We start from the raw sequence: 20,579 nt of genomic DNA, 5'->3' as shown, positions 1-20,579 counted from the left end.
CTATACAATAGCTTAGATTGCTCACTTCCTTAGGTGCTTATAATTAGCTGAGTATGTCTTTCTTAAGGGTAGCGATCTTTTCTTACTCATCTCTTTATTCCTTATTCTGTGTAGCATAGGGCCTTGCATATTCAATGATTGTTATTTATTTCAGTGTTCGTTATTTATTTGGACACTCCTGCAGATCTATAAAGAGACCACAAAGTTCCAAAAGAAAATAATCTACATTCATAAAGTAAATGAAGTATGTAGGAGATGCACTTGCTTCATTAATTTATTAATAAATACACAATGTGCTATTGAATAAAACTTGAAACAACTAAACATCTAGAAAGTTGGAAAATATTAAAATTACGTGCCTTATTTTAAAATTTAAAGTCCGAATATTCCTTGCTTCTAGTAAATTACCAGAAAACAGCTCAAGAGATTGTTACACCCTCTATTCCTAAATCATGGCGATTGGGAAGAAAAAAGTGAAAGATGAGAGAGAGAGCAGAGACCCTTGGCATATAGTTGACACCCAGTAAAAAAATTTTAAAATAAAAGAAAATTGCTTTTAGATCCCAGGTTTGTAACCCCTTATCATCTCGTTCTAGGAGGTAACAAGGGGTTACTAACTTGGGATCTAAAAGCAGTCCTAAGGCTTGAGGCCGAGAATGAGATGTAAAAGGACTCCTGAGAACTACATTTCCCATGATGCCCCTCTCCCCACGCAACCGCGGCCGCGACGTCGCTCCCATGGTAACCCAGAATGCCTCACTCCCAGACTCCTTGCGGAGCTCGCCGCCTGATTCTAGGCTGGTCACTACTCCGAGCCTGTGACGTTTGCGGCAGCCAGGCCGTCGACGATGCCCAGGTATTCCCTGAACCCGGCTTGCGTGGGAAAGGCTGCTGAGAGTATTCCTGGCGAGAGGAAGCCCAGGCGGGACCAGCTGTTGGAAGATTGTGGGGGGTGGCTACTTGCCACCAGGATATGCAGGGTCGGGGACCTAGGAATCAGCCTTGAGCATAAAGATTCTGCCGCAAACAGGAAAGAAAAGAAAGTTCCCTAGGTAGAAAAGTGAGAGATTTGGAAAGATCAGCAACTCCACCCATTCAATGATTGAATAAAAGTTTCTTGCAGGCCAGAGACTACTTCCGGAGCAGGACATTCGGCGATGAGCTAGACCACAAAGCCTCCTCTCCCCAGGGGCCTCCCCTCCTGGTGCGGGGGTTCGCAGTAATAAGCGAGGGGAAACTTGGAAAGCACTGTGGAAAGTATAACATCACTTTTAAGGGGGGAAACGGGAGAGGGTTTGCAAACTATATTCTAGCTGTTCAAATCTATGATATTCATTTTAATTACCTGTTCTCAAGATATTCCTAAACCTTTTCTCAACAATTTATGCTTAAGCACGTCGGGGAGAGGGGTCAGGGAGTGCATCACAGAGCAGGATAAATCTTTTTCTCTCCTTGGGATAGTGTGGAGAATTGTCAGCTTTCCATCACGGGATAATTGGTTACAGTTATAAAGCTATGGTTATACTTCCCGATTTCCGCAGGTGACGTGGCTGACTGCAGCATCTCCGTCTTTCATCTCTGCTAGGTATTTGGAAAGCAGATCCTCACATTTTGAAAGAATGTTGTGTAAATGAAGAGCAAACAGCCCCAAACTGAGTTCTGAAGGCTCACCTGTGAAATAAATGCATGAATTTTAGTGCAAACATTTAAGGACTCCTGTTTTGACCCTTTTTCTTATTCCTGGTTCTTGAATAGTAATAATTACAAGCCCTCAATAATTTTTGTAATTGTATGGGCCATGCCCTAAACTACATACATATTTTAACAATTATGACAATCCTATAAAGCTGATACTCTTTTTTATTGGCTTTTTAGAGATAGAGAAACAATTGAGCCTGGGGAATAGCACAGAGGATTGCATATATTAGGTGATCAATAAATATTTGTTTAATTAATAAAGGAATGAAGGATTTAAAGAGGTTAGGTAATTTTCCCAAGTTCACATACATAGGAAGTAGCAGAATCAGGCTAGGACCTATCAGGTCTTGCCCGTGGTTAGTTTTTAGTTTAATATTACATTTTCACTTAGGCTTTAATTAATATATATATATGATTTTTTCGTGTAAAGTTATATATCTGTGTAAAGAAATGAATGAAAGGATTGTTTTCAAAATGTTTGTGGTTTTAGGGTTTTTTTTTTTTCTTTCTTTATGGTTTTTTTTTGGCGGGGGGAGACAAGGTCTTGCTGTGTCACCCAGGCTGGAGTGCAGTGATGTCATCATGCTTACTGCAGCCTCAACCTCCAGGGCTCAGGCAATCCTCCTGCCTCAGCCTCCCTAGTAGCTGGGACCACGAGTGCATGTCACCACACCCAGCTAATTTCTTTTCTTCTTCTTTTTTTATTTTATTTTATTTTTTTTTAGACAGAGTCTCGCTCTGTTGTCCAGGCTGGAGTGCTGTGGCACGATCTTGGCTCAATACAACATCCACCGCCCGAGTTCAGGTGATTCTCATGCCTCAGCCTTCTGAGTAGCTGGAGTTATAGACACCCGCCACCACACCTGGCTAATTTTTTTTTTTTAATTTTTTTATTTTTAGTAGAGATGGGGTTTTACCATGTTGGCCAGGCTGGTCTTGAACTCCTGACCTCAAGTGATCCACCCACCTTGGCCTCCTAAAGTGCTGGGATTATAGGTGTGAACCACCACTCCCAGCCTCAGCCAATTATTTTGTTTGTTTTCTTTTCTTCTTCTTCTTTTTTTATACTTTAAGTTCTAGGGTACATGTGCACAACGTGCAGGTTTGTTACATATGTATACACGTGCCATGTTGGTTTGCTGCACCCATTAATTCATCATTTACATTAAGTATTTCTCCTAATGCTATCCCTCCCCCATGCTAATTTATTATTAGTAGTAGTAGTAGTAGTAGAGATGGGATCTTCCTGTATTGCCTAGGCTGATCTCAAGCGATCCTCCTGCCTCAGCCTCCCATATACTTTTATATTAAAAAAAAAATATTTTTTTTCCTAAAAACATAATTTAAAACACAAAAAAAATGTTTCAGGGAGGAAAGATTATTTGATACACTGGTATTGTACTTTTCCCATCTTCCTGGGTGACTTAAATGTTTGTAGTTTTCAAGTTGTACATTCCCAAAGTCATTGTACCTCCATGTGTGTCTGAGAAGCTGACATACACAGCTATGAACCTTATGGGAAGCCCCAAATATGACAGCCTCAAATCCTGGCAATAAAGGCTCTGCTTATCAATTTCAGTATTCTTCAAAGAACTAGTTCAAAGCAACAAAAGAAAAACAAAATCATAGAATGACTAATCCTCAGATGTTTTACCAGATTATTGTTCCTCAGAAAATAATGTTCATTTGTTTCATAAATTATACTGAAATAAAATTTCTCTGAGCTTGAAATAAATATTTGAAAGAATTCTTTTTCCCTCAATTTTGTTTTTTCTGCCTCTCATGTAGTGAAACTCTCTGGGAAATTGCAAAAGCTGAAGTGGAAAAAAGGGGAATTAATGGAAGTGAAGGTGATGGAGCTGAAATTGCAGAAAAATCTGTTTTCTTCATTGGCAGTAAAAATGGGGTAATGCTTTCTTTTTTTCAATTATTGTGATGATTTAACAACCATTGGTAAAATATCTTTTAATACTTTGATTAAAATGTAGATACTTCAACACTTTGACCAGATGACCAATCTGGTTTAGCATGAATTTAAAAGTGCTTATTATTAATCTAGGAAAAACTATAATAGTAAACGAAATTTTAGAAAAATATATTTAAACTATTTTTTATTTCATGATTTGAAAATATTCAGGTCTTCCACCACAATTGAGTATAAAAGCTAGGATTCATTTAAATATCTAAGTCACTCTCTAAATCAGTAAGTCAGTATCTTAACAATTTTATATTTTAGATTGTTACTTTTAGAAATCTCATTAAAGGAATAATTGAACTGTGTCAATGATATTTGTTACAGGGTTATTAATTATTTTGAAAAATCTGGGGAAAATATGGCAGCATTTCCATTGGACCACTGATTGGTAGGAAGAACCCCTCCCCACTTGCTGTAAGTCTCTGTTTTACTTGGCCAAGCATACAGAAAGGCTTGGAAGTGACCACACAGAGCAGGAACATATGCATCATATCTTCATGCAACTTTGCCTGGCCCACAAAGTTCCTGCCAGGAAGGCAAAATGACTGGTGACACAAAAAGGTCAAGGCTTGCTAGATGCAAGATGCTGAAATTCACGTAGTGCCGTAGCTCATTTCTGTTTGGGGTTCAAATTCCTGTTCACTTTCTGTGCTCCATGCTTCCACTTAAGTGCACTGACAAATACGAAGCTTTCAGAAACTAAACTCTGCATCAGCAAGGCTACATGTTCACTGGGCAACGTCAGTGCCCAGGCAGCCTGAGCACCCGTCTTGTCTCCAGATGAGTCCCAGAAGGCCCTCTCTGCACAACCGGACACCCTCCATTGGGGGTTTTATATACAACATTAAGATTACATATATTGGGAGAAATACCTATACAACCATGAAAAAGGTTTTAGTGATGTAAGAATATAATCTGAATTAAAAAAGCAGGACACAAGTGTCATACATGACATGATCCCAATTATACAAATATGTAAATAAAAAATTCTGATAAAAATTAGAAATATGGATAGTCAAATTCTAATCACTTAATGTTTTTATTTTGTTTTTAATTTTTTTATTTTCCAGAGTTTTCATATTGGCCCACTTTTTAAAATTCAAACTTAATTATTTAAAATAAAATTATCGTAGAGATCATTTATATTTTAAAATTTTAACCCAACTATATAAGTATATATTTTATAAGCATGTTATTTCTTTTTTTGAGACAGGGTCTCGCTCTGGTTGCCCAGGCTAGAGTGCAGTGGTGCGATCTCAGCACACTGCAGCCTTGACTTCCCTGGCTCAGGTGATTTTACCTCAAGTAGCTGGGATTACAGGCATGCGCCACCACACCCGGCTAATTTTTTGTATTTTTAATAGAGATGGGGTTTCACTTCGTTGCCCAGGCTGACCTCCAACTCCTGGACTCAAGCAATCCACCCGTCTCAGCCTCCTAGAATGCTGGGATTAGAGGCATGAGTCACCGCCCCGGCTACGCGTTATTTCATGAGTTTACTATTATGATGCACGTGATTTTCATATTAGGCATAGTACTTAACAGTTTCCTACATTGTATCTTACTGCCATGTAGGTACATACATAGATTTAAATAAATGAGTAAATAACTAGTACTAGTCTTATGGTACAAATACATTTCTATTACAGAAAACATTCTGTACACAGAATATTAGACAGAATGGCTTATACTAATGGTACTGATTACTGACTCCATCATACAAATGCTTACATACAAAATACCCCTACCAGTATCCTCTGAGCGCTCTCTGTAACAGTTATTCTTGACTCCCTTGTAGTCATGATACCCTGTTTTGTCTTTTGTTTTGTTTTGTTTTTTTGTTACTTGTGAAACCACCCCTTTTTCTTGATGGCAGTATGTGGCATATACAAACGTTTTTTGTTTTTAGTAATAAAAGTAATTTTGTTTCTGATGATTTGGGAACTCCCTTGATATCTAAAACTTTTGAGGGTATTGTTCTTTAAAAAGTATGTGATTCTGCTGAGTGCAGTAGCTCATGCTTGTAATCCCAGGACTTTGGGAGGCTGAGGCAGATGGATTGCTTGAGCCCAGGAGTTCGAGACCAACCTAGGCAACGTGGCAAAACCCAGTCTCTCCAAAAAAATAAAACAATTAGCCGGGTGTGGTGGCGCTCACCTGTATGTAGTCCCAGCTACGTGGAAGGCTGAGGCGAGAGGATCACTTGAGCCCAGAAGGTTAAGGCTGCCGTGAGCCGCCGTGATTGTGCCACTACACTCTAGCCTGGGCAACAGAGGGAGACCTTGTTTCAAAAAAGAAAGAAAAAGGTATCTGATTCTGCTTCATGGAGAACATTATTTTGGAAGATAAAGGGAAGCAATTAATGCTTCTATTGTTCAATTAATAGTAATCACCCTTTACCAAAGAAGCCCACTGCCCTGCTGCCTTCTCTTTCTCCTTCCAACCATCTGTTCATCCATTCGGTTGACATTGATCGAACATCTTTTATATGCTAAGCATCCTGCTAGACACTGTGGAAACAGGAATGAAAGGCATTCTCCCTGGGAAGGAACTTGTGTATCAGGACTTGTACACCAAGAATGACAATACCATGAGACAAATGCTGTGGTGGAAAACAGAGAGGGCACTTAACTCACCCCAGAAAGTTGGGAGACTAGGAAAGCCTCCTGAAGACAGTGATGGCTAAAGCTTGAAGGTAAGAAGTAAGGAAAGAGAAGTAATTCAGGTGAAGAGTGTGGAGTATTCTAAGTTGATCAAGAAAAATGTATGAAACAGATATTCCAACAAATGGGAGAGAGATCATACTAGAGGAATGTAATAGGATTTTCAGTCATTGTTGACTGCCATTTTGATGATGGATGTTAGTTTGATACTAATCTGCCCAGAGTACATGGTTTTTCTCCACCATCACTCACTTGCATGGGTGCAGGCACGGAGGAGGAAGGTGATTACCTGGGGCGGTCTTTGCTGGTTGGGTACAGTGCAAAGTGAGGGAGCTCAGGGCATGAATGATATTTAGCAGAGATGATTGTAATGATAAACTATGGGCTCTGAGATGGAAAAGGAGAAAAGTGAAGATAGGAAGAGGCTAATGGAGTAGGAGCGACTGTTAGTGGGGGGAAGAGGGGTGTCAATGGACATTTGAGACCTTTCACTAAGGTGAAAGAGTTATTACTGTGGGGATGCCTGAAGAAGTGGTTAGAGAATGTGTTGTTTGTACATGTGATTTTGGAAGCAGTGCGGTTTCCAGTGAAACTGGAAAGCTTCAAGATGTAACCTTGGAAGTGACCGTGGCAGAAGCAGAGTGAGGGAAAAGGCCTCCATTGGGAGGCAAATGCACTGAGAGCTCCGGATGTCAGGTGGATTGCCAAGACCCATGTGGGTGTGAAGAAGATTCATGACAGTAGCTGAAAAGGTAAGGGAGATTGTGAGCCAAAAGAGATGACAACAACCCTGGTGGTAAACTGATACGAGCCTCTGAGGTTTTTTCAAGAGGAGGGAGGTAGAGTAGTTCTTTATAGGTGGCACTGGGGAGCAAGGAGGACCCTAATGTATGTAGGGTAGTGAGAATAAATAGCTTCGTTTAACAAGGCTGCAGAGGAAGGGGTTCAGGGTAAGTCATATTTTAGTTAAGGCCAACATGTGGAGAGAATATTCTGAAAAGGCTGAGATATTGGGGAGTTTGCCAGTCATGGAGCTGAAGTCATAGAGTGGAAGGATTTTAGAGGAAGGGAAGACAGAAGGGGATTATTGGGCCAGATTAAGGGATGTTTAGAGAGTTAGGAAATTCAGAGTTCCAGGGATAATGGGTCAGAGGAGAGGGCTGGACATCTGGGGCGATTGAGGCAATGGGAGGGAAGATGGGATTCATTTCGATGGTCTCTAAATGAACTTGTACTAGGTCAATGTTTCTTGAATTAGGAAACCCACAAGACTACGGCCACATTCTCAGGGGACCAGAGTGTACTAATGAATTTTTAAATTTTGGGTTGTAATTTTAATGATAATCTAAAACTTGATTTCAGTTCCCAGATTAGTTTATGTTAATTTGGAATTGTTACCATATAGTACTATACATTTATATGAAATAATAATAGAAGTGATTTAAGGCCAGGCGTGGTGGCTCAAGCCTGTAATCCCAGCACTTTGGAAGGCTGAGGTGGGAAGATCACTTGAGGCCAGGAGTTCAAGACCAGCCTGACCAACATAGTGAAACCTCATCTCAACTAAAAAATACAAAAAATTAGCTGCACGTGGTGGTGCATACTGGTAATCCCAGCTACTCCGGAGGCTGAGGCATAAGAATCACTTGAACCCAGAGGCAGAGGTTTCATGAGCCAGGATGGTGCCACTGCACTCCAGCCTACGCAACAGAGGGAGACTCTGTCTCAAAAAAAAAAAAAAAGGTGGGGGGGAGTGATTTAAATCAATCAATACTAGTGTACCATGAAAATTTGAGGAAATTGGCTAGATATTATTTAAAATTCCTTCCAATTCTTATTCTACTTTCTTGCGGAGTACATTACTTTTTGGGTAATGTAGCCCTTATTAATTTAGAACTTTTACAGCATACTACATATGATACAAGTTCATTGTAGGAAAATTAGAAAATCCTGATTTTCTTTTTTTTTTTTTTTTTTTTGAGACGGAGTCTTGCTCTGTCGTATAGGCTCGAGTGCAGTGGTATGATCTCGGCTCACTGCAGCCTCCGCCTCCTGGGTTCACACCATTCTCCTGCCTCAGCCTCCCAAGTTGCTGGGACTGCAGCCGCCCACGACCACGCCCGGTAATTTTTTTGTATTTTTAGTAGAGTTGGGGTTTTGCCATGTTAGCCAGGATGGTCTTGATGTCCTGACCTCGTGATCCACCCGCCTCGGCCTCCCAAAGTGCTGGGATTACAGGCGTGAGCCACCATGCCTGGCAGAAAATCCTGATTTTCTTAAAAACTTTAATTACCTTCAAATCCTTCAGCTAGAAATAATCATTATTAACATAGTGATGTCCCTCTACATTTATTTGTGTGTTTGTTTCTCTCTCTCTCTGTGTGTGTGTGTGTGTGTGTGTACTTCAAGGAAGCAGGAAAAGTATTTTTTAATTGAAAACACAGTCATGCTGATCTATTATGAATGTTTTACTATGTCAGTAAGTATATTTCTACATTGTCATTCATAATAACTGTATATTATTCTATTATATGGTTTACCATGATTATTTTAGCCAATAGGGGACATGTAGGTTGTTTTTAGTTTTTCAGTTTGATATAACACTGGCCAATAAACATCCTTCAATAATATACATTTTTATATTGTACAATTCCAGTTATTTTTAAATATATCTCATTACAAAAAATTTACTTAATTTGATCATATTCCAGATATAATCTGGAGTAATTATCTTTTTTGTCAAAAACTATAGGTTTTTTAGTAAAAGCAAAAACACATATAATAAGTGTTCTGTGTTTTTGGCAATCCAGAGTTTTCCAAATTATTTTCTTTAGAGCCTGAAGGTTTCCTCCAGTGGAGCTTGCCTTGCTGTTTCTCTTTTATCTGTTTGCTTGCAAGGGGTCTTTTCTTTAAAAAAAAAAAAAAAAAAAAAGCATTTTACTATTTTTTAAAAATGATATAAACCACTGAGCTAATCCCTGGCTAAGCTGTGAAGTTAAGTTGCGTGACTAGTGGTAGGAATTAGGCCAGAACTTGTATTTCCTTACTCCTAAAAAGAAACTTGGGGCTGGGCGTGGTGGCTCACACCTGTAATCCGAGCACTTTGAGAGGCAGAGGTGGGCAGATCAGATGAGGCCAGGAGTTCAAGACCAGCCTAGCCAACATGGCAAAACCTTGTTTCTACTAAAAATACAAAAATTACCCAGGCGTGGTGGTGTGCACCTGTAATCCCAGCTACTTGAGAGGGTGAGGCACGAGAATCACTTGAGCCCAGAAGGCAGAGGTTGCAGTGAGCCAAGATCATGCCACTGCACTCCAGCCTTGGCGACAGAGTGAGACTCTGTCTCAAAAATAAAATAAAATAAAATAAAAATAAACAGAAACTTGGAATAAGTACATCTTCTGAAATTAAATTACTCTAATGCAGTATCTGAATTGCTTACTTTGAACATATTTACAATGTGTCCTTTATGTGTATGTTACCTTTTTCTTTATTTCCACTTCAACAATTGGAATTAAAACATTTTAAAAGACACTAAGCATCAGCTTAACCAGTAATTAACATTGATGAGTAGAGAAAAAATTTAAGACAGCTGCCAAGTTGACCACTTAAGTGAGGTATGATTTGCTAGTATTTGTCATCTGTGGGACTTTATAATTATAATAATAGCAGTGTAGTTACACTGTGATGGAAAGTTGACGGTTAACTTTTTCCACTTATCAAACTTTAGAACAATTCCGAAAGTTTCTAGTTTTTAGTTTCCAGGTAATTTATCATTCAATTGATTAAAAATCTATTTTGGGCCACAATTACGAACAATAATACAATTTTTACATATGAATGACATTAACACAGTATTCCTTCTTTTTTAATTTCCAGGGAAAGACTACTATTATTCTAAGGTGTCTTGACAGGTAAGTGTTATGTTAACCTTTAAACTATATTTATGCTTATTCTAGTTGTATAGGGCAAGTTAGCTCTAAAAGACATAAGGAAGGGGAACCATTTTGAGACCCAAACAAAATATTTAATTCTTAGCAAATCCTTAGTATAACCTTTAAGAGCGCCTTTAAATATAAAACTAACAATAAGCCAAAAATTATATGAGACTAATACTGGATTTCCCTATTTGAGGGAGAAATGTTACCATAATTACCCAGCCTACAATAGTATTTACCTTCTTTTTGGCTATGCTACTCTGATATTTAAATTATTTTTATTCTACCTAATCTACAATTATTTGAACATTCATTGTAAGCTTTAGTTGCTCAGGGGTACATTTTGAAGCACAGTGTTGATCCTCAAACTGGATATTTTATCATTTATTTTATATATTTCCTAACGTATACTGTAGAAGCAGGCCGTCAGATTAAGATTTAGCATTATGATTGGTAGATGTTTCAGGAAGCTGATGAGGAAAGCCTTCAGTCATTTTTGGAAGATATTTCTCTGTTCCCTTCATTTGAATACATATAACGTCTCCAAAATCATCAAAAGAGATGGAATTTGGTGTTAAGGTCACATTAAAGAAACATCACTCATTTGAAAAATATTTTTAAAGGATACAAATAATAAATTCCTGCTTTTGTGTAATTCCTTTCACCAACAATATTGTTTCTCAGAGGAACTATCAACAGTAACACCTGTATTATCTTTCCATATCCAGGAATCATGGGTCTTTTTAGACCACATTTAGACGTTTCCTGTCATAAACAAATCATCTAATACAACACCAGCTTAGGATAAAATACTACAAAATAGTACATTGAGTTGAAAAGTATTAATTTCTTTCTTTCTTTTTTTTTTTTTTTTGAGATGGAGTTTCGCTCTTGTTGCCCAGGCTGGAGTGCAATGGCGCCATCTCGGCTCACTGCAACCTCCGCCTCCCGGGTTCAAGCGATTCTCCTGCCTCAGCCTCCCGCTGGGATTACAGGCATGTGCCACCACGCCGAGCTAATTTTGTATTTTTAGTAGAGACAGGGTTTCTCCATGTTGGTCAGGCTGGTGTCATACTCACGACGTCAGGTGATCTGCCTGCCTCGGCCTCCCAAAGTACTGGGAATCCAGGTGTGAGCCACCACGCCTGGCCCTGAAAAGTATTAATTTCAATTCCTCAAAAGTCTACTTAGGAAAAGACTAATTTTCTAAAATATAGGTTAAATATCAGATCTTATAAATTTTGTCTTAAAAGTAGCATTTGGCTTGATAAAATTTCTATCTTTTGGGACATATAACCGAATATTACTCTCTATATAACGTATTCAAAAGATGTATGCAGGGGTGATATTCAGAATATTCAATAAACATAATTATGTAAGTCAGAAATTTAAAAATCATTTCTCTTTCTTCTCCAATCTAAGGATAGATATGGGACCGGGTGCAGTGGCTCATGCCTGTAATCCTAGCACTTTGGGAGGGCAAGGCAGGCGGATTGCTTGAACTCAGGAGTTCAAGACCAGCCTGGCCAACATAATGAGAACTTGTCTGTACCAAAAGATACAAAAATTAGCTGGGCATGGTGGTGCATACCTGTAGTCCCAGCTTCTCAGGAAGCTGAGGTGGGAGGATTACTTGAGCCCGAGAGGTTGAGGCTGTAGTGAGCTGTGATCGCACCACTGCATTCTAGCCTGCATGACAGAATGAGACCCTGTCTCAATAAAATAAAATAGGAAAGTAAAATAAAGATATGTAGCAACATAATTTGGACTTAAAAAGGAAGGAAATTCTGTCACATGCTACAACATGGATGAATCTTGAGGCATTATGCTAAGTTAAATAAGCCAGAAACAAAAAAAACACAAATATTGGGCTGGGTGCAGTGGCTCACACCTGTAATCCCAGCACTCTGGGAGCCCGAGGCGGGCAGATCATTTGAGGTCAGGAGTTCGAGATCAGCCTGGCCAACATAGTGAAACCTCATCTCTACTAAAAATACAAAAAATTGGCCAAGTGTGGTGGCGGGCCCCTGTAATCCCAGGTCCTTGGGAGGCTGAGGCATGGGAATCACTTGAACCTGGGAGGCAGAGGTTGCAGTGACCCAAGATTGCGCCACTGCAAAAAAAAAAAAAAAAAAAAAAAAAAAAAAAAATATATATATATATATATATATATAGTATGATTCCACTTATATGAGATATCTAAAATAATCAAACTCATAGAAACAAAAAGTAGAATGGTAGTTACCAAGGACTAGGGGGAAGGGAAAATGAGAAGTTGTTTAATGGGTATGGAGTTTCAGTTCTGTGAGATGAAAAAGTTCTGAATATTAGTTACATAACAATGTGAATATATTTAATACTACTGAATTGTGCACTTAAAAATAGGTAAGATAAATTCTATTTTATGTATTCTTTACCATAATAAAAAATTAAATATATATACACCATAAAACTGCTTACCAGCAGTATAAGCTATAGTATAAATAATTCAGCAAATTGTTTTAATATTTTCCTAATCATTACTGATTTTAAGGACTTGTTGATATAATTTATTAACTATCACTATCTAAATGATACCCATGTTTGGGCTGTGATTTAAGATAAAGAACTGCTAGAGAACTGCATTAAAGTCTTGCATTGTTTTTGTTTTTTTTTTGAGACAGGGTGCCTCTCTGTCACCCAGGCTGGAGTGCAGTGGCATGATCTCGGCTTACTGCAGCCTCGACTTCCCAGGCTCAAGTGATTCTCCCACCTCAGCCTCCTGAGTAGTTGGGACTACAGGCATGTACTACCTTTTTTTTTTGTAGAGACAGGGTTTTGCCATGTTGCCCAGGCCAGTCTTAAACTCATGGACTCAAGCAATTTACTCACCTCAGCCTCCCAAAGTGCTAGGATTACAGGCGTGAGCGACCATGCCTGGCCAAGTCTTGCATTGATGTTTTAAATTGACAGTCATTAGGTTCCTCATGTCAGGGCTGAGTATAAACCCAGTGTCACTTTGGGAGGCCGAGGCGGGCGGATCACGAGGTCAGGAGATCGAGACCATCCTGGCTAACGTAATGAAACCCTGTCTTTACTAAAAATACAAAAAAAATTAGCTGGGCATGGTGGCGGGCGCTTGTAGTCCCAGCTACTCGGGAGGCTGAGGCAGGAGAATGGCGTGAACCCAGGAGGCGGAGCTTGCGGTGAGCCGAGATCGTGCCACTGCACTCCAGCCTGGGTGACAAATCAAGACTCCATCTCAAAAAAAAAAAAACACCCAGTGTCAGTGCTTCCTGCATGGCCTGGATGTAGAGCTCTTGTGCCCAGCATGGCCATCCACGCTGCCAGCCTCAACACATTCTCTGCTTGCCCCAGCAGTGCCTTTAGGGGCTACCACATGCATGTGCTGTTAAAATCCACTAAGATGGTGTTTTGCAGGTTTATTTCTTTTGTGTATATAATTTATTTCAACGCTATTATACAAGGTAACTTCTCTACTAATAAAGTTTTTAAGAGGAAGGAAAAATGAATCAGGTAAGATGATAGCATAAGAAACTAATACCACCTACAATGATAATACTATCGGCCTTTATTATACAGAGATGAACCACCAAAACCAACCTTAGCTTTGGAATATACATATGGAAGAAGAGCAAAAGGGCACAACACAGTAAGTGTCTTTTAAAGTGACATTGCTATGCCCATAGATGGGAAAGTAATGCTGCTGACTTTGTTTTACATTTTCCATCTTATCTGTAATCAATAAACATATCTAGTTATACACTTCGTAGCTGTCTACCATTAAACTTCAAATGCAGTGTGGCAGATAGAAGCCAACCCAAACTGTGAAAACATTTTAGCCTTCTCATTTATTGTGTCTTAAGATGCTAGAATAAGATACCTTTTTAACTTTATTGTACAGTTCATGAGAATAGTGTTGTGAGTTATTTTCTGTCTCTCAAAAAATCTGCTAAAATATAGGTTTGACCTGTGGAATATTTATGAAAATATACTGTTTAAAATCTAAATTATTAGCATTTAAAAATGCATCTTGAAGTTGATAGTACTAGTTGAGGTCATATGCCCTGCTTGATTATAATCCTATTTTCACTTGTTTTAATGTCTCTTTAGAGGAACATGATAAACTCTTCAGGATAGAAGAAGGGTTCATAGTATATGTTGGCAGGGGGTGGGGTGGGGAATTCCTAAATAGAATCTTTTTGGAGTTGTCACCTGAAAAGAGATCATTTCTTAAAGTTAAGTGTGTAGAAGGACAATCTAGAATGGAGCATCCCGCTACTCTGCTAACACAGGCAGATTTTTATACACTGACTTAGTCCAAATGTTTCCTCATTAGACAGTGTATAAAGAGAGAAAACTGCCTATTGTTGCTTCCAGGATTCACCAATGAAAGTGGGTTATTAAAACTGAAATTTAAAGAAAAAAACATAATATATAGAGATACAGGAGAACTTCATTTTTGTGAGTCACTTGAATTTTGACATGAGTAATAAGCCTAGAAATGTAATTATGCTTTTCATGGGAAACTTTGAGACAGCTCTCATAAGCTTAACTTTTGAGAAGAGCTCTAAAAGCTTCCCTTTATCAAATTGTGAATGGAGGGAGATTTTCCAGTGAAGAATTATTTTTCCCACAAAAATTAATGATTCAAATATGAACAGCCAAACAATTGTAGAGATTACAAGATGAAATTTTGTCAAATATCCAAAATAATATATATTCACCTAAAACTTATTTTATTGACAATCTGTCTCTTCCAGGCTCATGGGAGCAGATACGTAAAAACTTGTGTAATTTTTTTTCTAAACTTTGTACTATCAAGTGGGATATTTCCATATTCATTCTGGAAGCATCATGTCTTTCTCAGATTTAATTCCCTAGGAGTCCTAAATAGAAGCACTTTGTCAGCTCCTCACAATTTCAGTGACCTGAAGGGTCTTCAGTGTCAGGACAGAAGCAGAAATGCCATTAGCCAACAGTCTAGGAACGTCTTATGGAATCGATGGTCCTTTTTCTTTTCTTTTCTTTTTCTTTCGGAGACAAGGTCTCACTTTGTTTCCCAGGCTGGAGTACAGTGGCAGGATCATAGCTCATGGCAGCCTCAAACTCCTGGGCTCAAAGAATCCTCCCGCATTAGCCTCCCAAGTAAACTGTCACCACAAATTCACTACAAGCATGTACCACCACACTCAGCTAATTTAAAAAAATTGTTTATAGTGATGGAGTCTCACTGTGTTGGCCAGACTGACCTTGAACTCCTGGCTTCAAGTGATCCTCCAGCCTTGGCCTCCCAAAGTGCTGGGGTTTACAGGTGTGAACCACTGCACCCAACCCTAGATGATCTTATTTCTGAACTTCTTGGCTGCCTAGCCCTTTCAGTTTCCTATTATTTTGAGGGTCCTATGAAAAGAGAAGCAGTTGTTTGAACTCTTGTTCCCCCACCTACCGTGTATTATTGTCAGTGGTAGCCTGTCAGATTCTCCACAGGAATTAGGAACAAATTGTCTGCTTATACTTTTGCTCAAGTAATCTTGATCCGCAGCCAGGACTGCCATTTGTTTGTCCCTTTTCTTCATGCCTTACGTGTGTCTAATTCATTCTGTGAGCTTCTGTCTTCCTAAATAGGAATGTTTTCCTATTCACCTGTTTTATTTCTATCTAGAATTATAAATGTTTTCCAAAAGATAATACGAAATTTGTTGAACAGGTTAATTTTTATCTAAAGTCTGCATAAGTATATGCTACATATGTTATTTACAAGATTGACGCACTGTTGATGTCTTCTGTTTAGGTATTACTAGAATTAGGGCATTTGTGTACACATATAAACAATTTTGAATAGTTCATCATTTTTCTTTAGAATAGGCACTTTGATGCATTTTGAGGGATGGGATAAAGGAAAAAATTTTGACTGCCAAGAAAGGGTTGATTAAGGACTACAATATTTTGTATGTATAATTATTACTGGGAAGTGCTAATGACATATAAGAAGTACTTAAACTTCAAAAAATCAAAAATTTTTGTTTTTCAGCCAAAAGATATCGCTCACTTTTGGGAACTCGGTGGAGGAACCTCTTTATTGGACTTAATCAGCATACCCATCACAAGTGACACCTTACGGTAAGTGAGCCAGCTCCAGGAAAAGCTGTAAGTACACAGGAGTGTCCCTAGGAGGAATATGAGTTGGCTTTTCTCAGTCAGAATTTTGGGGTACAGTTTTATGTTGCTGAAGGCTTATGCCCACTTCCTTTCTAAATGCCTAACCTGTAATGCTTTCAAAGAAGTTTTAAAAGAACCAAGATTTTGGCCCGTGCTGAACTGAGATAGCTGACATTCCCCCCAGTAACATATTTTGCAAGCTGAAAACAAACAAACAAAAATACATCAAATTACACTTGGGCAATGAATTCATTTTGTAAAAATAAATTTGAAAAGCTTAATTCTTTCCATTATCCATCTCAGTATGAGTTAATTCGGCTCTGAGTTTTTTCTTCAGCTGAGTATTATAAGCTACCTTTGAATTTAATGCTAATTAATATTCTTGAAGCTTCATTTAAAGGAAGACTATATGTCCGAGAAGAGAGAAAGTCTCTCCGTTTGCTGACCTTAGAGAAATAGAACTTAGAGGAAAACCTCAAAACGCTTGAGTGATGTTTTCCTGACAGTAACTCCCACATGTTGGCCAAATATGTGGAAAATTGTGACATTTCCTACAGTGTTCCTGGGAACTGGTCTTAGCTAAGAAAAACAATTTTTTTTAATCTGAAATATTTTGTTCTTAGAGTTTAACATAAACCATTGCTGCTGCCTGGATCAAATACAAAGGGCTTGACAATTAGTTGTTACATGTTGGTCATTAAGCTCCTTGGAGGATTGAATTATTTCTTGTTAATGGGACAGTTGTTTTTCTAGAACTGGCTGGATACGGTTGGCTTTATTTGGTCTTTTTTTTTTTCCTTTTAGTGAAATATGATTTACTTTCTTTCACTTATTAGAAAAGTAATATATGCTCTTACAGAAAACTTGTAAAAATACTGAAAGACACAAAGTAAAAGGAGCCAGAATCACATTAAAAAATAACCACTTTAACATGTTGAGGTATTTCAGCCTTTTCAATGTCTGTAAATAGACTTTGTACAGGTTTGGGATATTTTATATACATATTTAGATCTTGCTTTTCCACTTTTGAACACTTTTCTCTATGATTTTATTTTTCAGGAACATGGAATTTTACAGTTATATAGTTTTTCATTTGTCTCTCTTTAATGGTGACAAATAAGTGAAGCTGCCTGGGAATAGTGCCTAGTGGTGTGGTTGAGAAGAGATGGTGAGGGGCCAGGTGTGGTGGCTCAGGCCTGTAATCTCAGCACTTTGAGAGGCCAAAGCCAGTGGATCACTTGAGGTCTGGAGTTCAAGACCAGCCTGGGCAACATAGTGAGACCCCATCTCTACAAAAAAATTAAAAAATAAAATTAGCCAGGCATCATAGCAAGCCTCTGTAGTACCAGCTACACAGGTGGCTGAGGCAGGAGGATTGCGTGAGCCAGGGAGTTCAAGGCTGCAGTAAGCTATGATCATACCACTGTACACCAGCCTGAGTGACAGAGTGAGACATTGTCTCTTTAAAAAAGAGAGAGAGAGAGAGAGAGTGAGGGTGGGAGGAGCTTCCAGTTACAGTGGCCAGAGGCTGAAAGGGTGAAAATACAGGAGCTGGCTCTTACCCGGGTTGGGAGTCGCCTCCTATTCGACTGACTTGTTTTATTACCTCACTCCCCTTCTTGAAGCCCAAAAGGTTTTGGCCTGCTGGGGTTGTGGAAATTCTAGGTTCTGCAGGAAGCCAGATCATCCCAAGGGTTAATACTTCATTTGTGAGGTCTTGGTCTTCCTTTCCCTGGAGCCCCAGGACAGCTGGGACCTGCTTTAGGAGAGAGGAAGGGTCAGGGTTATGATCAACAGAGGGAAAGGGAAAGGGAGCCATAGGCTTGGGTCTAAAGTAGGTTGCTGGGTGGTTAAATAATTCATGGAAAAACATTTCATTCATCATGTCAAAAACACTCAAAGTGTTTTTGACTGGAATTAGTTTGACACATAATTTCCTTGTGTTGGATGAAGTCTCACAACTTGAGAAAACAATATTGCCAAATACTGTTAGATACTGTTTATCTTTGAAATAACTGTTTATAGAATTATAAATGCATTGAACATTTCCACACACTTTAGACAATTTGTAATAGAACATTTCCTGTAGTCTGAATCTCTGTTTTAGGAGTTTGTTTTAAACAATTTTTTGGCTGTCATTTGCTATGAAATAGGTAAAAAGTATCAAAAGTATTTCTAATATACTGTAAACAAAAATTTTAATCTTAGAAAAAATTTGAGTAATTTATTTTTCTTTTGCTTAGAATAATTTTTCACTTGAAAAAATAATAAATTGTATGTTATATCCATTTCATCACAATGAAAAAATGTTAAATCATAGTTGAAACACAACCATACCAAAACCCTAAAAATGAAATTAGTACAATTAAAAATGTATATACAATTTTTACACTTAAGCAAAACTGCTTATGAGCTTATTAAAATGACATAAATATAATTGCCTAGACAATGTAATAGCACAATAATTTTTAGAAAATTTGATAATTAATGTGTAAAAGACTACTTTCTGAATTTAGACCAACAGAAATGTTACTGTTTTGCTTGAATTATACTAAATAGCCTGTTTACTTGAACTAAACAAAATAATTAAATAACATATTATAATTTTGTGCTGTGTCTTCTAGCAGAATGTTTGCTGTGTTGATCAAGGATATATTGGTTATACTGGATATAATCCTAAACCATCAAGGATTATGGTTCTACATACTTATTATAACCATTTTTAAAAATACTCCTAGATTTACAAATGTTTAGTTTTTATTGTCGTAAAATATACATAGCGTAAAATTTTAGTCATTTTTAACTGTGCAGTTCAGTAACATTAAGTATATTCTCATCACCATGCATCTCCAGAACTTTTTAATCTTCTCAAACTGAAACTCTTTACCTATTAAACAATAACTCCTTATTTTTCCTTCCCCAGCTCCTGGCAACTATCATCCCTACTGCCTGACTCTATGAATTTGACCACTCCAGTACCTCATATAAATGAAATCATTCATTATTTGTCCTTTTGTTATTTATTTCATTTAGCATAACGTCTTCAGGGTTCTTCCATTTGTAGTATGTGTCAGGATTTCCCTCACTTCTAAGGCTAAATAATGTTCCATTGTGTAAACAAATACCACAGTTCAGTTATCCGTTAATCCATGCAGAACATTTGGGTTGTTTCCATCTTTTGACTATTGTGAGTAATGCTGGTATGAACATTGGTGTACACTATCTGTTTAAATCTCTTCCTTCACTTCTTGTGGGTTTAGACTCAGAAGTGGAATTGCTGGATCATCTGGTAATTCTATGGTGAATTTTTTGAGGAATCACTATACTATTTTACACAGTGGCTGCACCATTTTACATTCCCATAAGCAATGTGCAGGGGTTCTAATTTCTCTGTATCCTCACTAATACTTGTTATCTTCTCATTTAAAGAATTGTTTTAGGCCAGGAGTGGTGGCTTACACCTGTAATCCCAACACTTTGGGAGGCTGAGGTGGGTAGATCACCTGAGGTCAGGAGTTTGAGACCAGCCTGGGCAACATGGTGAAACCTCGTCTCTACTAAAAATACAAAAATTAGCCAGATGTGGTGGTGCATGCCTGTGATCCCAGCTACTTGGGAGGCTGAGGCAGGAGAATGGCTTGAACCCGGGAGGCAGAGGTTGCAGTGAGCTGAGATCATGCCACTCTACTCCAGCCTGGACGATAGAGACTCCTCCTCCAAAAACAACAACAAAAAAATGTTTTGACAATAGCTAGCCTAATGGATAGGAAGTTGGACATCTTTTCATGTGTTAATTGGCCATCTGTATATCTTCTTTGGAGAAATGTCTATTTGAGTCTTTTGCCTTCTTTTTTTTTTTTTTAAATATAGTTGAGAGGGGGTCTCACTATGTTGCCCAGGCTGGTCTTGAACTCCTGGCCTCAAGTGATCCTCCTGCCTCAGCTTCCCAAAGCTCTAGAATTACAGACATGAGCCACCATCCCTGGCCTCTTTGCCCAATTTTGAACAGGAATGTTTGTTTTTGTGCCGAGTCTAGGTTTATGTTTGATGGGCATGAACAGAATACAAGTGCATGTGGTGATGGTGGTCATGTATCTGGTGGTCAGGAGTGTGCTTTCAGAGAGACAGAATGGTATTGCAGA

The 20,579-nt window shown here is 38.4% G+C and overlaps 1 protein-coding gene across 30 annotated transcripts in view; it reads left to right on the top strand.

The window, feature by feature from the left end:
• Positions 1–733: 733 nt before the first annotated feature.
• DYNC2LI1 (dynein cytoplasmic 2 light intermediate chain 1) overlaps positions 734–20,579 on the top strand; it is a 54,916-nt gene continuing 35,070 nt past the window's right edge. For 6 of the 30 annotated variants that reach the window (XR_008546233.2, XM_016948444.4, XM_009442402.5 and 3 more), the window contains exons 1-6: positions 737–856; positions 1,124–1,257; positions 3,487–3,604; positions 10,217–10,251; positions 13,858–13,927; positions 16,310–16,398. Coding sequence is in view for 26 of the 30 variants with exons in the window: in XM_016948444.4 (XP_016803933.1) it covers positions 752–856; positions 1,124–1,257; positions 3,487–3,604; positions 10,217–10,251; positions 13,858–13,927; positions 16,310–16,398 (551 nt within the window). In the remaining 4 variants the exon portion in view is untranslated. Of the gene's footprint in view, positions 857–1,123; positions 1,258–1,541; positions 1,586–3,486; positions 3,605–3,997; positions 7,089–8,318; positions 8,460–8,745; positions 8,816–10,216; positions 10,252–13,857; positions 13,928–16,309; positions 16,399–20,579 lie in introns of those variants that run through there. The other 24 variants (XR_010149551.1, XM_063789906.1, XM_054677808.2 and 21 more) reach the window with 17 other exon arrangements.

This window comes from Pan troglodytes, chromosome 12 (genome assembly GCF_028858775.2).
Source record: "Pan troglodytes isolate AG18354 chromosome 12, NHGRI_mPanTro3-v2.0_pri, whole genome shotgun sequence".
Classification (NCBI taxonomy): Eukaryota; Metazoa; Chordata; class Mammalia; order Primates; family Hominidae; genus Pan; species Pan troglodytes.
Note: the sequence above shows the minus strand (reverse complement) of the source record. Positions and strands in the feature narration are given on the sequence as shown.